General features: G+C 43.5%; 1 protein-coding gene across 4 annotated transcripts; it reads left to right on the top strand.

The window, feature by feature from the left end:
- Positions 1–2,611: 2,611 nt before the first annotated feature.
- Positions 2,612–12,932, top strand: zbtb18 (zinc finger and BTB domain containing 18). Of its 4 annotated transcripts, XM_058652172.1 has the most exons (3): positions 2,612–3,091; positions 4,503–4,550; positions 7,864–12,932. In XM_058652172.1, the coding sequence occupies exon 3, from the start codon at positions 7,881–7,883 to the stop codon at positions 9,576–9,578; it is 1,698 nt and encodes a 565-aa protein (XP_058508155.1). In that variant the 5' UTR covers positions 2,612–3,091; positions 4,503–4,550; positions 7,864–7,880; the 3' UTR covers positions 9,579–12,932. The 4 variants fall into 4 exon arrangements, with proteins under 4 accessions (XP_058508155.1, XP_058508154.1, XP_058508156.1 ...); XM_058652171.1 differs by lacking the exon at positions 4,503–4,550; XM_058652173.1 differs by lacking the exons at positions 2,612–3,091; positions 4,503–4,550 and adding an exon at positions 4,973–5,246.
- Positions 12,933–13,076: the final 144 nt, after the last annotated feature.

The following is a 13,076-nucleotide window of genomic DNA, read 5'->3' as shown; positions in this document are numbered from 1 at the left end:
TCACGTCTCTCGGGTGCATTTGTAGTTTAAGCACTTGAATATGCCTTTTCTAAAAATAATGAAACAAGCTGCCTGCGTTTTTGCTGCTGATGTTGCTCCGTGTCAGAGATTTGCTGTATTATTCCCTCGGAGGTCGTGTAGGAGATGTACAACCTAAATGTCTGCAGCACTGCAACTCAAATGGCACCCTTTATGAAAAAGGTACGGAAATAAACCACAGGCAGATATACGAGAAATGTGCAATCACACATAAGGCTGCGGATAAACCGTGAGTCACGCCGATGACAACAGAGCCATCAGATTTTTTGCGACTTGGCTGTTCGTGAAGGCACAGATCAGTACATTCTGAACACATCCAACAACCTTTTTTATTATAAACAGTAAATTATAAGTTAAAAAGGCCTTATTTAAAGCCCTGTCAAATGACTATGGGTTCTTGGAAATGTGCAATATTGTGCAATAAATTTCCCTAATGTTCGCGTGTGCAATGTGTTCATATACAGTAGGTGATAGAAAACTAGGTAATGCACTTCTTGGAAACCACAGTCTTTTTTGGTAATGACTTAGAAATCATCAGGGGGTGATAGCGGTTCTGCACTGGAGCTTTATGTTTTACTTTAGTGAGACACATCAAAGTCATGATAGAGGAACTAGACCTTTTAACAACTAGTGTACAGGATCCCACTCGACCTATACACTATATATATATACAGAATATATTAAAAAAAAATAACTTACATCCCATTTTCTTCTTCTGAATACTCACCAGAAAACGTGTGGCAAATCACCTTAAAGGGCAGTAAAACAATGTCTCTGCTTCTGCTTGCTTGGACAAAACAGGCATGTTCAGTGTGACCATGCGCGTTCGCCTCATCCTCAGACTCGGTCTCAGAGGATTTGTGCTCACCACTTGTAGAGTGGATGCTGACAAAGTGACAGACACATCACAAACTGAAGGCAGCCATGCATATAAAGTGTACTCAGTGACCAAAGTGTTGCACAGACGCTTTCAGCAAATGCAGCGAGACAGGGAGGTTATTTATCCTCCGTGTATCTATAATGTTTTCAGTATTTAATTCACAGTGGCGTGATTAAAATGGACTGGGTGCATTGCAAGGGCAAGTAGTAAGTACGGGCCTGTGAGTTGCACATAGTGTTGAAGTGGCTAGAATTGTTGCCTCACAGCAAGAAGCTCGACTGTTCAGGTCCTAGTTCATCTGAGGGCCTTTCTTAGTGGAGTTTGCATGTTCTCTGTGCCAGAAACATGCAGATTAATTTGACACTGTAAGCTGATGTAGGTGTGAGTGTGATAAAGTGGAGGATAAAGGTAGAAAATGAATGCATTAATGAATTCATTATTAATAATTCCATGAAACCTTTCAACTGCAGAACTCCTCTGCACTCTGTTTACAGCCTCACAACCAAATCTGTAGCATGACAGCAAGCTTTGACCAATTGTAGGACAATTGGGAGAGAGAGAGAGAGAGAGAGGTTGTTTAAGGCTGTTGTGGGCTGTCTCGTGACACATACTTTGCATACAGGTCCTTTTCAGTGCTGCTGCACTGACAGAAAACACCCTTTGTTACAAAGAAACTTTAAAAAATCAGGGAAGAGCGGAAAAAAGAGTATGTACTGGAGATAAACACGTGCATCTGTCTGTGCTCTTCTGATGAGTGGAGCTCAGGACAGAGTTCTGCAGTGCAGATGAAACTCAACAATCAAGTATTTCTGCCTGTGCAGTGTTATGTCCAGTAATTCACAGCCGTATGGTACATGCAGCTTTTATGGCTTTATTTATGGATAATAACTACTTTAGTAATGCTTTATGTAATGACAAATATGATTTTTTGGTTCCCAGGTTATAGAAAGTCTGCTTTTGAGACTTCTCTAATGAAAAAGACCTGCTTTACGAACAGTGCTTAACTTTTATAACTGCACACTCCTCTCTCTTTTGCATCTGTGTTGAATGGACTTGCAAGTAAAGGATTAGTTCAGGAGTTTTTTTTTATCAACTCTGACTTGCTGAGCCTATTTTTCTTTTTTAGTCTACGATATCTTTAAGAATATAGAATTTATGTTTGCAGCTATGTCGCACTTTGCTTTGCCTTATCGGTCAGGAAACTGAAGTATGTTCCATCAGTAACTTCAAACGTGTTAACGTGTGATGTTTGAAATAATTTGTTCAGATTCAAGTATGCGACACAAACAGAAGCTCCTGTGTCACAAGGTAAAAATACTGATTTTCTCTGTGGCCTTTGGCGCAGGAGAGTGAGCAGTGTACACAAACTTTACATTTTTGTTATAAAAGGCTATCTAATAGTGAGATAAACCAGCAAAAAGTTTCTTTAAATATCATGTGCGTAAAGCAGGGGTAGATTTTATTAGGTTACCCTTATAATAAACACACAGTATGCAATTTCTCCTGCTAAGAGTCTTTCAGTCAAAGCTGTGAAAAAAACCCAGTGTGGATCAAATGTTTTTTTCAGGCAGTTTGAACAAGGCCCTCCTGTCAAAGGTGGTGCACCTGCTCCCATCAGCTCCGCCCCCCTCACCGCCACCTCCTGCACCGGCGTGACTACAGTACCCAGGCGGCACCGCGCCGCTCTCCTCTCTCTCCTCTGTCTCCTCTGCGCCAGTCCGCCTCGCTGACTCGCAGAACCAGTTGGTTTGGCCCAGCTTCTTCTTTCCTGCCGTCTCACTCTCTGTGTGTGTATGTGTGTGTGTTGCTTCTGCTACTGTTGTTGTTGTCTGGTGTCAACCTACGCCGACGAGAGAACGACACACATCCCTCCCTCTCTTCTGTTGGAGGGCCGCTTCCAATTTGCCTTCACTTTCCTCCTCGCCGGCTCCATTGGCTTCTGCGCCGTGCCAGTCAACTCGCCTCCTTCTCGCTGCCCGAGTTGAGCAGCAACAGCTCGGAAACATCTGGCCGTCGCAGAGTGCTCCACTCCCCGTCCCCCAGTCCGCTCCGTTCGGCAGCCTGTTATGGAAATTAGTCCAAAGTCAACCTAGTTTTGTCTCCGGAGGACAAACAGAAGAGAAGGAGGAGATTTGACGGAAGAAGCGAGGAAGACGTTGGACCGTGTTGTCTGTAAGTGCCGCCTCTGATACCGGAGTCCGTTAAAGGAGGCTCGGCAGGGAGAGGGTGGGTTACGGAGGGTAAAAAGTAGCTAAACCTTCCTTAGCATGACTGTGTTTGTCTCCACGCACTCATTGCTGTGTTAGCTGTGCGCTCGCGCTGTTTTAGCAGCTGTTGTCATAGCACCGGGGCCTTCGCAACTACTGTAAATAGCGCAATACTGTCGCCTGGTCTCGTTACTTTAGTTAGCATAATGACCGAGCTATAGCTAGCTATGTGTGTGTGTGTGTGCGTGTGTGAGAAAAATGATCGTTCTTCTCGTACTCTTACTTTTTACACAGCAGCAGTGACGCTGCTTTGACTTGACGCGAATTTCCTGTCATTTTTCGACACTTTAAAAATGCGTAAAGGCGTTTTCCAGGCTAATTAATAACTTAATAATTACGGTTGTTCATTTCCGTAAGTGTCGGCGTCACTGTCACGATATTAAAATGAACAGAAACTGTGAATGAGTGTGGTTTGCGGCGACCTCACTGATTAAAAATGCAAAGTGAAGCTCGTGTGAAGTTAATTCAAGTTTACGTTTGACAGTTTAATGTCTCACTTTTAAATCTAGTTTATAGTTTTAACCTAGCCTTGTTAAAAACTATAGGAAGTGAGCTAAATTTGTTTTCACTTTTTAAAGTCATTCTTACTAAAAATGTAAGTATTTCGTTGTAATAAATTAAATGTGTTTAACACATAAAAGCAGTGTACAGTCACATGTTGCTGTCACTGCAAATGAGAAATATAAGTTAAATATTCTTTCTAGTGTTAGTGCAGCTGAGATAATGCAACTTTTTTGCGTTTAACAGGTGACATAATTAAATGTGTGTGTGCCCTGTGTTAGTGTGTTTAACTGTTTTAAAAGGCTTTCGATAAACCAGACACTCTGGGAAAACAAATGTAGCTTTCTTTATATAATCTCATATATTAAAAAGCTGGTAATTCACTTTAATCAAACTGGTAAGGCTTTTGTAATAAGTTCTCTCAGTGCCTCATTAAAGGCCTGTACACCTTTTGTTTAGGTTGTGCACTCATTAGTTTCTTTCTTTATGACTTGTTCCCATTGTTGCCTCATTTCAGTTTTGTTCCCGCTGGTTGTCAGAAGGGTCCGAGCGAGCAAAGGGAGGGGGGTCAGTGGATGGATAGAGAGATAGATGAATGAGTGAGTAAGTGAATGAATGAATGGAATACAAGAGAAGGCAGCGGCGCTGAACCGTAAAGAAGTGGAAAACAATATCAGCTGCGTATGTCTGTCAATTGCAAATGTGCTGTGTCTGCCTTTGTTAATGGTTACTGGAAGGAGACAGAGACACATTTCATATCACTGCAAAAAAAAAGAAGAAGATTGAATTTGTTTTGTTTACTTTTCTCCCTGCAGATCCTGTGTTTGAAGTTTTAAAAACTTTTCTTTTCTACAGTAGTTTTGGTGAGTAAACTCTCCTCAGTTTAGGAAGAAAAACAAAATCAGCATTCAACTGCATTTAGTAGATCCATGCTTCTTTTTTTTTAAGAAAGAGAGACAAAGTTGCGTGGTGTTGGTAGAATGAAAGAGGAGTCTGGTGGCAGGAGTGTAGAGGAGGCAGCATATGGCTGTAGAAAGAGCACAGCTGGAGGTAGCATCTCCATCTGAGGATGATGTCAGAGCAGCTGACAGGCTGCCATCCACCCCACCTCCTCCCCCTCCACCGCCTCCACCCCTCCCCAGTCCTTTATTGTGAGTCTCAGTGCAGCCTGGGAGAGTTAGTGCTGTATGTGTGTGCGTGTGTCTGTGTGTGTGTGTGTTTGTGGCTGCCGATCAGTTAGAAGGAGGAGGAGGGAGGAGGAGAAGGAGGAGGGAGGTGGTATCTCGTTCCCCCTCCAACATCTCCTCCACTTTGCATCTGTCCCTCGCAGTTTGAACAGCGTGGTTTTTTTTTTTGCCTGCCTCCCTCTTCTTCTCTCCTCTTCTACCCACTCATTGATTCAGAGAGAGCAAGCAAGGAAGAGAAAGAGCAAGGAAGAAAGACAGAGAGAGGAGGAGAGTTAAAGGGAGAGAAAGAGAGACAGCTTTTCCCGGCCAGCAAGAGAGAGCCCAGCTATTCTGCTACAGTGGAGTTAATCAAGTTGATGCATACTGCTGCAGGTACCGTTTTGTGTGTTTCTGTGTGCGTGTGTTTGTATGAGTAGAGGAGGAGAGTCCGGGGCAGTGGAGTAGTTATTTTGTTTTGTTGTGGGGATCTCCAGTGTGTCAAAGCTGTGAGAGCGCTGCATGAAACTGCTGTTGAGTGCTTCAGTAGTAAACTGGTGTTGGTGCTGCCTGTCTGATGGATAATTGCAATCTGGGAACAGTCTGCTGTGTTTTCAGTTTGTTGTCCTGAGAGCTGCATTTAAAACTCAGCTGTTGTTTTGTGCCGTTCTTGTTTGTGCTGTTTATTTTGTCAGGCATTTTGTTCAGATCCACCCTTATTAACTGGAAGTTACATCTGTCACAACTTTCTAATACATGAGAAAGTGGAGCTTTTTAAATTAAATCTCACTGAAATTTTGTTAGGTCTAATAAAAGAACAGTTAACAACTTTTTTTTTTTTTTTACCTTTAAAATGATCAAAAACATAATTATGAGAAAACATAATGAGCAGCAATTTAATCCTAATCTCTTAAAGTAGTTTTTCAGTCAGATAATTCAAACTCACTGTAAAATTACTTGAAAGCATGTGCGGTCCACGCTACCCACTTTTTTCCCCTCCTGTCGGCTGGAGTAGAGGAGACTAATTTAGAAGTTGCAGATTTGAGCTGCCTGAATTGGCTAGACAGCTGTAATCGCACTCCCTCCTAGTCTTAATCTCTTTATCTGGCTAGCAGCTGCCATATGGCCCCCGTCAGCTGGATCAGATGTGAGTAAGCCTCCCCCTGTTCGTCCCAGCCTCTCCCTCACCCTTTCCCTCCCTGTGCCTCTGTGTCTCTCTTTCTCAGACCCCTGCCTGGCCCGGGTGAGCCGGGTGACGGGCGGCTGCACTCCTGAGCCTCTGCCGACGGCTCCCTCCCCGTTGCCGCCACAGCCGTCTTTATTTTTAGACATCTTTAAGGATTAGGATTGATGCTGTGACGAGCAGGGCACTTACAGTGATTGTATTGTAAATCTTCTCTTCTGGGTGGGGGGTGAGGAAGAGGGCAGTTTCTACTACGGGGCGGATGTGCGGGGTTTTTCTTGTAAGATTCAGATGGGAATGGAGTGCGTGAGTGACGGATGGTGTGTGTGTGTGTGTGTGTGTGTGGAGGGAGGGAGGAGGAGTAAGAGTAGTTTGACTGGACAGGGGGTGGGGGTGTGGAGAGGTGGGAGGTGGTACTCCCTTGTCCCTATAAGCCCCCTCATTAAAAGCATTTTGAACAAGCCATCAGGCGACACACACTCATACACAACACACGCGCACACACACACACACTCACACACACTGGCATTCTTGGTGTAGCTTCATTCAAATGAGGTGATTTAACTGCTGTAGTTAACACAGTGCAGTGCGGGACCAATGTATTTTCTCAGGCAGGACAAATCAACTTGGTTAACAGGTGGGATTTTTCAGATTTTATCCTTATCATGGAACTTTTATAGACATTTTTAAAATACACCCAAAGAGCATTTGGTTTCCCTCCCCCTTGTCTAATCTTACACCTAAAGCTGATGCTCGCAGGTTAAAACAAGGAAAGAGCTGTTTTGTTTTCGACAGTGCTATTTCAATTGAGCAGTTTTCCTGCTTGACTTAGCCTGTGGAGGAGGTTGGTAGGTAGGCTGTTAGTATGTGTGTGTGTGTTGTGTACGTGAGGACAGCGTGTGCAGCTGAAAGCCGGTTACCTAAAAGGGCTGTGCCAGGCCAGGCCAAAGTGGGTTAATAAAAATAACCAGCGTAGGAGCAGTGACAATCCAGAAGTGCAGGCAGAGGAGTTAAAGAGATACAGCGCAAGAGAGAGAACGCAGAGCAGACAGAGTAGAAGAATCTGTCGCTGCTGGCTTTACCTGAGATTGAGTCTTTCTCCGTGTCAATCCTGAATGAGTGATTATTCTTAAATCACACTTTTTAATTTAAATTATTTTCCATTTTTGAATTTTTCGAATTATCTTTTTTAAATTAACTTAATTATAGAGAAATCTAATGATCGTGTGTCATTGTAAGAGGGAATGTTTGCGTGATTTAACAGAATCCATCATAGCGGTTTTGAACTCGATTATTTCTGTCGATGTGAATACGATGAAAATAAAATCAACCCTGTGCATAGGTCATAGGTTTGTGTATAAAAGGGATTTAAAATATACAAATATATTTGTATGTTTGCTGAGTTTTTTTGTGGTATTTTATTATAGTTTTTATTTGGTAAAAATACTTGAGAATGTTTTTTCCCCGTGCTTTTATTGAGTTTTCATTTTCAGTTTCAGTTTCATTTGTTTTCAGAATCTCATCTCTCTATACATTGTCGATCTCTATTTGTAATTTTCCCTTGGACACATATAATCTCTCTGTTTTTGATATCTCAGAATTTAAATAATATTATTTTTTGAGTTTTCACTTTTTAATTTAATTTCATTATTCTTTTTTTATTGAGGCAAAATGTCTTAATAAATCTACATTGGGGATCTAAAATCTTTTATCCACTGGCTGCTACCATAGAGCTGCCAAACTGTTTTTCATCTACAATAAAAACACAATGCTTTAATATTATCTGTAACTAAACTTTGACTCTGCTTCTGTGCCGTTGTGTGGCTGCAGGTTATGAGGACGGCAGGATGGAGTTCCCAGACCACAGCAGACATTTACTCCAGTGTCTGAGCGAGCAGCGGCACCAGGGCTTCCTGTGTGACTCCACGGTGCTGGTGGGCGATGCCCAGTTCCGTGCGCACCGTGCTGTGTTGGCCTCCTGCAGCATGTACTTTCACCTCTTCTACAAGGACCAGCTGGATAAGCGAGATGTGGTGCATCTCAACAGCGACATAGTCACAGCCCCGGCCTTTTCCCTGCTCCTGGAGTTCATGTATGAGGGCAAACTGCAGTTACAGGACCTTCCCGTAGAGGATTTGCTGGCAGCAGCCAGCTACTTGCACATGTATGACATTGTCAAGGTGTGTAAGAAGCGATTGAAGCGGAAGGCCACAGCGGAGGCAGACAGCACGCGCAGAGAGGATGATGGTGGTTCAAGCTGCTCCGATAAGGCAGACAGTCTATCAGATGGTTCTCCCGTCCGGCCTGCCACTGCAGACCTGCTGCACAGTGATGAAGAGGAGGAAGGGAAGGCTGAGGGTGGCCAACTGTGGCTCAGGCTGCCGTCTACGGACAGATCAGCAACACCAGCCATGGCTACAACCAGCCCGCGTCACGCAGAGGCGGAGACACAGGGTGGGGAAGTGCTAGGGGAGGGAGGGAAGCTGCTCTCACCGTCCGGAAGCCCCACCAGCTCCACTGGATCCCTCTCCCAGAGGTCCCACCACTCCATCAGCCCTCGTATTGGCCACAGAAGCAGGAAGGTGTCGAATGATGTGGCCGATTGTGTCCTGGACCTGTCCGTTAAGCCAATCACTAATAACAATCTCAGTAACCATCACCAACCATTTTTCAGCGGGGCAGCTACACCAGACAGCCTCCAAAGCCCATTGGCTGTGAGGGTGAAGGTGGAGCGAGGTGTGGCCTCAGATGAGGAAGAGGAACTGGGAGGTGGGGACTATGACATGGAACACAGTGGCCTCACCAAGGCAACTATTCCCAGTGCCAACGGGGTCTTGACCCACCATGGGGTCGGAGGGCCTCTGTCAGCCCAGCGGCGGCTTGGCCTGGAAGCGCACCTGTCGGCTCTGCGAGAGGCGTCTCTGGCCTCTGAGCTGGAGCGGGAGGAGAAGCCTTCGGCCACAGCAGATGACGAGGACATACTGGGTGGTGAAAACGAGCGTGCCCAGGCCGAGGCGGCCAGCATGGATAGTTCCCTGCTGCCCTACGTCTCCAACATGCTGTCGGCTCAACACACCCAGATCTTCATGTGCCCGCTGTGCAACAAGATTTTCCCCTCCCCGCCCATCCTCCAGCTCCACCTCAGCTCCCACTTCAGGGAGCAGGAGGGCATCCGCTCCAAGCCCGCCGGAGACGTCAACGTGCCCACCTGCACCATCTGCAGCAAGACCTTCTCCTGCATGTACACGCTGAAGCGCCACGAGCGGACACACTCTGGTGAGAAACCCTTCACCTGCACCACCTGCGGCAAGAGCTTCCAGTACTCACACAACCTCAGCCGCCACGCAGTGGTGCACACGCGTGAGAAGCCGCACGCTTGCAAGTGGTGCGAGCGGCGTTTCACACAGTCCGGGGACCTCTACCGACACATCCGCAAGTTCCATTGTGAACTGGTCAACTCTTTGTCGGTAAAGAGTGAACCGCTGGCACTGCCCAACGTCAGGGATTGGGCGATTGAGGACAGCTCGCAGGATCTGTGGAAGTAGAGACAGAGTCTGCTGGGTTTTAATAAAGGGAAAGAAAGTGGACAGAGAGAGAGGCAGAGAGGCATGTGGAGGTGAAGGAAGGTGGCAAAGTTTGATGTTCGGGGTTTAAGTGAATCATCTTATTGTGTGTCGCAAAATCTCAATCAATTGCACTTTAATAGCACATGAAAATGTTACTACTGAGTTTTTTTGTTGCTGTTTGGGGTAGTGTTGTTTTATTCTATTTTATTCTGAACTCTTTCTTTTAATAATTTGGCGTAACCTCTTTGGTGGTTTTCATTGCGTCTTAGGACATGGGTCCCAGTGAGGACGTCTCGCCTCTTTTTGATTTTATTTAATTTAATTCTTTGTGTTTCATCTCAGACACATCTCAACACTCCAACGCTGGTCATCAAATCCAGCAAAAACACCACCGCAGGAGTTCAGGTCGAATACACTGAAGTGAAAAAAAAAAAAATTACAATACACTAAACGGGTACTGTGATCGACATGAGTCACTACCGCCACACAAACACACACACTGACATGCACAACACACACACACACACAGTTTGTGTGTGTGTTGTATGTGACGTGTGCACAGTACTGCACTACTCTGGCAAGACATTCACCTGATGCGTGCGTGCGTGCGTGTATGAGTGAGTTTCGTGTGTGTTAATCTTATTTTCTACTGGGATGGAGGTGTCGTTGGTGAAGCGCTTCCTGCTTCTCTTGTTAAGCTCTTTGGTGTTCAGGGGAAAAACTGACTGACTGACAAACTGATGGCACTCATGCAATGCACAGCCTCCTTTTTTTTTTACTTCTAATCAATTTGAAGTATTTTCTAAAAATTAAAAAAAAACACCTTTAAAATTATTATAATTATTGTTATCGATAGTTTTTTGTTTTTTTTCTTAAATCTAGCTGGCAGTCTTTAAAACATCTCTTGTTGAAAGTGTATTTAATTTAAGGTTGTTGTATATTGTTCTGCTATAATTTTAAAAAATGTAATCCTCTACATTTTTTTTAAATTAATGATTATTATTATTATTATTATTATTATTATAATATTATTTTGTTACTTTTTTTGTATTCGGACCTGCTGTTGTTGCATGATGTCCAAACCTGTATATTTTAAAATAAAATGTGAATTTGCTGTATTACTGTACACACTGTAATTGATCAAATATTTGATGACAGGCTTTTTCTTTACTTTTCTTTGTGAATACTACTCCAGGGTGCAGTCTGTTGAAAAATCTGAATATTATTCTGGGGGGAAAAAAATGCATGAACATTTTTTTTTTTGATTTGTCTTAAACCTTTTTAAGTTGTGATTTTTGCATCGGGGTGGGGTTGGGGGAAATGTTTGAACGTTACACTTTGGACAGTAAAGAGTTGGGGATTTTGTACTTTGTCGTAAGTCGGTTGCTGCAGGCTCCTGGAATAATGTTACCGAATGTGTTACCGTCGGATGTTGAAGCGATATATGAAGCATTTGAAGCTTGTGTCTATATGCACTGATATCTCTGCTGTGTGTGTGTGCGGGTGTGAGTGAGTGTGTGTGTGTGTGTGTGTGTTTATGAGCATGTGACTTGGTTATTGCCAGTCAATTAAACCTACTGACGATCTATGTCCACCCATCACTTCCTCCTCCTCCTCAGGCGTTACATTTCTCCACTGCTGCATGTTTGTTTTCCGTCTCTCGTGTCTCTGTCCTCTCACAGCTTTTGATGCCGTTAAAGCCATTTCTTAATGATTTCTGCTCACCTGGCACTTACTTCACGTCTGTCGAGTGCAGTTTGGCTTAAAGAGCAAAGGATGCAGAGAGAGAGCGAGAGGAAGTGGAGAGGCCGAGTTGTCCTGCTGAAAAGTTGAAGGGTCAGACATTCTTGTCACACTGTTGCATCACATTGAGCTTAGCTGAGCGTAACGCGCTCGGCTCACTCCTCAATGCAGTGCACATTACTCACGTTAGACGCAGTGGATGTGAATGGGATTCGGTGTGTGTGTGTGTGTGTGTGTGTGTGTGCGTGTTTTCCACTTTAAACCTAATCTTTATTTTGACAGATGGGAGAGAATTGGCATGAATGCACCTTTTTAAGCTGAAAGACATTAAATCACATTTTTTGCTGAAAAGATGCCTTTATTTAAAAAAAACAAAACAAACACAACAACTAAAAACATTTCAGAGGTAATGGAAGTATTTGATACTGTAGAGCGTTGAGCGTATTATTAAAAAAAATAATACAATAAAATTCAAGGACAAGTGATATTATTTTGCTAATTATTTCTTGATACGAATGTTATGTTAGGGTTGGGGCTACATCAGTTTAATCTTCTTTTTTCCCCCACTTTTTTTCTAACTTTGTTTAAATTTTCAAAACAATGGTCGAGCATTTTATACAGTCCAATAATGAAATCAGGCTCCATCCACATTTCCCTCCCCACTGAGGCGTGTGTTTGTTGCGAACGTGTGTGTGTGTGTGTGTGTGTGTGCGGTGGGTGTGGTGGTTGTGTGTTCCGCCCTGTCATCTGGTGACACCTACAGGCTCTGCCAGTGCAACAGCGTGGGTGACATTGCGGCAGTTTACGCCGCGGCATTGTCTTATTTTTTTTGTTTTTGATTATGTTCCCCTCCCAGTGAAACGTTGTTTCTTCACTGGCAGCGTTTCTGCATATGTGCTCACTCCACATCCTGCTGTTGTTTTCATCATTACTGCTGCGATTTTTGTTTTTTCATCTTAATTTTTATTTTATTTATCTCCTTTTCCTCTGGTTGTACTTGACCGCCTTAAACTGCTGTAGTCCAGGGTTGTTTAATTTTCTTAACGTGAGTGGAGGATGGGGTTGTGTAAGTGATGTCACGACGCTCATGGCGCGATGAAGTAACCGCCCTGCTGAGACATCTCCAATCTTTTGCTGTGCTTACTTGAAAACAAAGGGGGAGATATCTTTTTTTGTTTGTTTTTTTTTCTTTTACTTAAAGTAAGTTATAAAAATTGAAACGTTCAAATGTCATAGACAGGTTATGGAAGGACAGATGGGGTGGAGGGCGGGTCGGGCTCGAGTCGGGTTGTGAAATGAGTGAGTTAGTTTTAAAGAAGGACAATCACTGTCTGGGATTTAAAAATAAAAAAACAAGCAGATTTTGATTGAGATATATTTGCTCCCCCTTGAGACTAAAACAATTATTTGCTTTTTCTTTTGTTTTATTTTCAGATTTAGTCATTTTTAGCTTTGACAATCATAGTTGGTTTAATTTTTTTTTTTCCTTCGTTTTTCTCAAGGGGAGCGAATTTTAATTGTGTTTAGTTTTGTAATTTTTTGGTGTGTTGTGTGCAAACTGCAATAAATTATGAGAATCTTGAAATTCAACCCACGTGTGAAGCTCTGTTTTGTTTTAAATCACAATTTCTCTGTGGCTAGAAAACTGAATATTCAAATGATAATGACTCTAAACACAGAGACGTCGGTTTCCCGTGTTACGTGTGTCGAACAGGTTGCAGAGGGGTCACAGCG

Source organism: Solea solea, chromosome 15 (genome assembly GCF_958295425.1).
Source record: "Solea solea chromosome 15, fSolSol10.1, whole genome shotgun sequence".
Taxonomy (NCBI): Eukaryota; Metazoa; Chordata; class Actinopteri; order Pleuronectiformes; family Soleidae; genus Solea; species Solea solea.
The sequence above is the reverse complement of the archived record's forward strand: the minus strand, read 5'-3'. Positions and strand labels throughout refer to the sequence as shown.

Bases quoted from the DNA above. Each gene is read 5' to 3' on its own strand.
- zbtb18 (XM_058652170.1), top strand. From the start codon at position 6,631: ATGTATTTTCTCAGGCAGGACAAATCAACTTGGTTAACAG. The intron at 6,671-7,863 runs GTGGGATTTTTC...GTGTGGCTGCAG, and splicing joins CAAATCAACTTGGTTAACAG to GTTATGAGGACGGCAGGATG.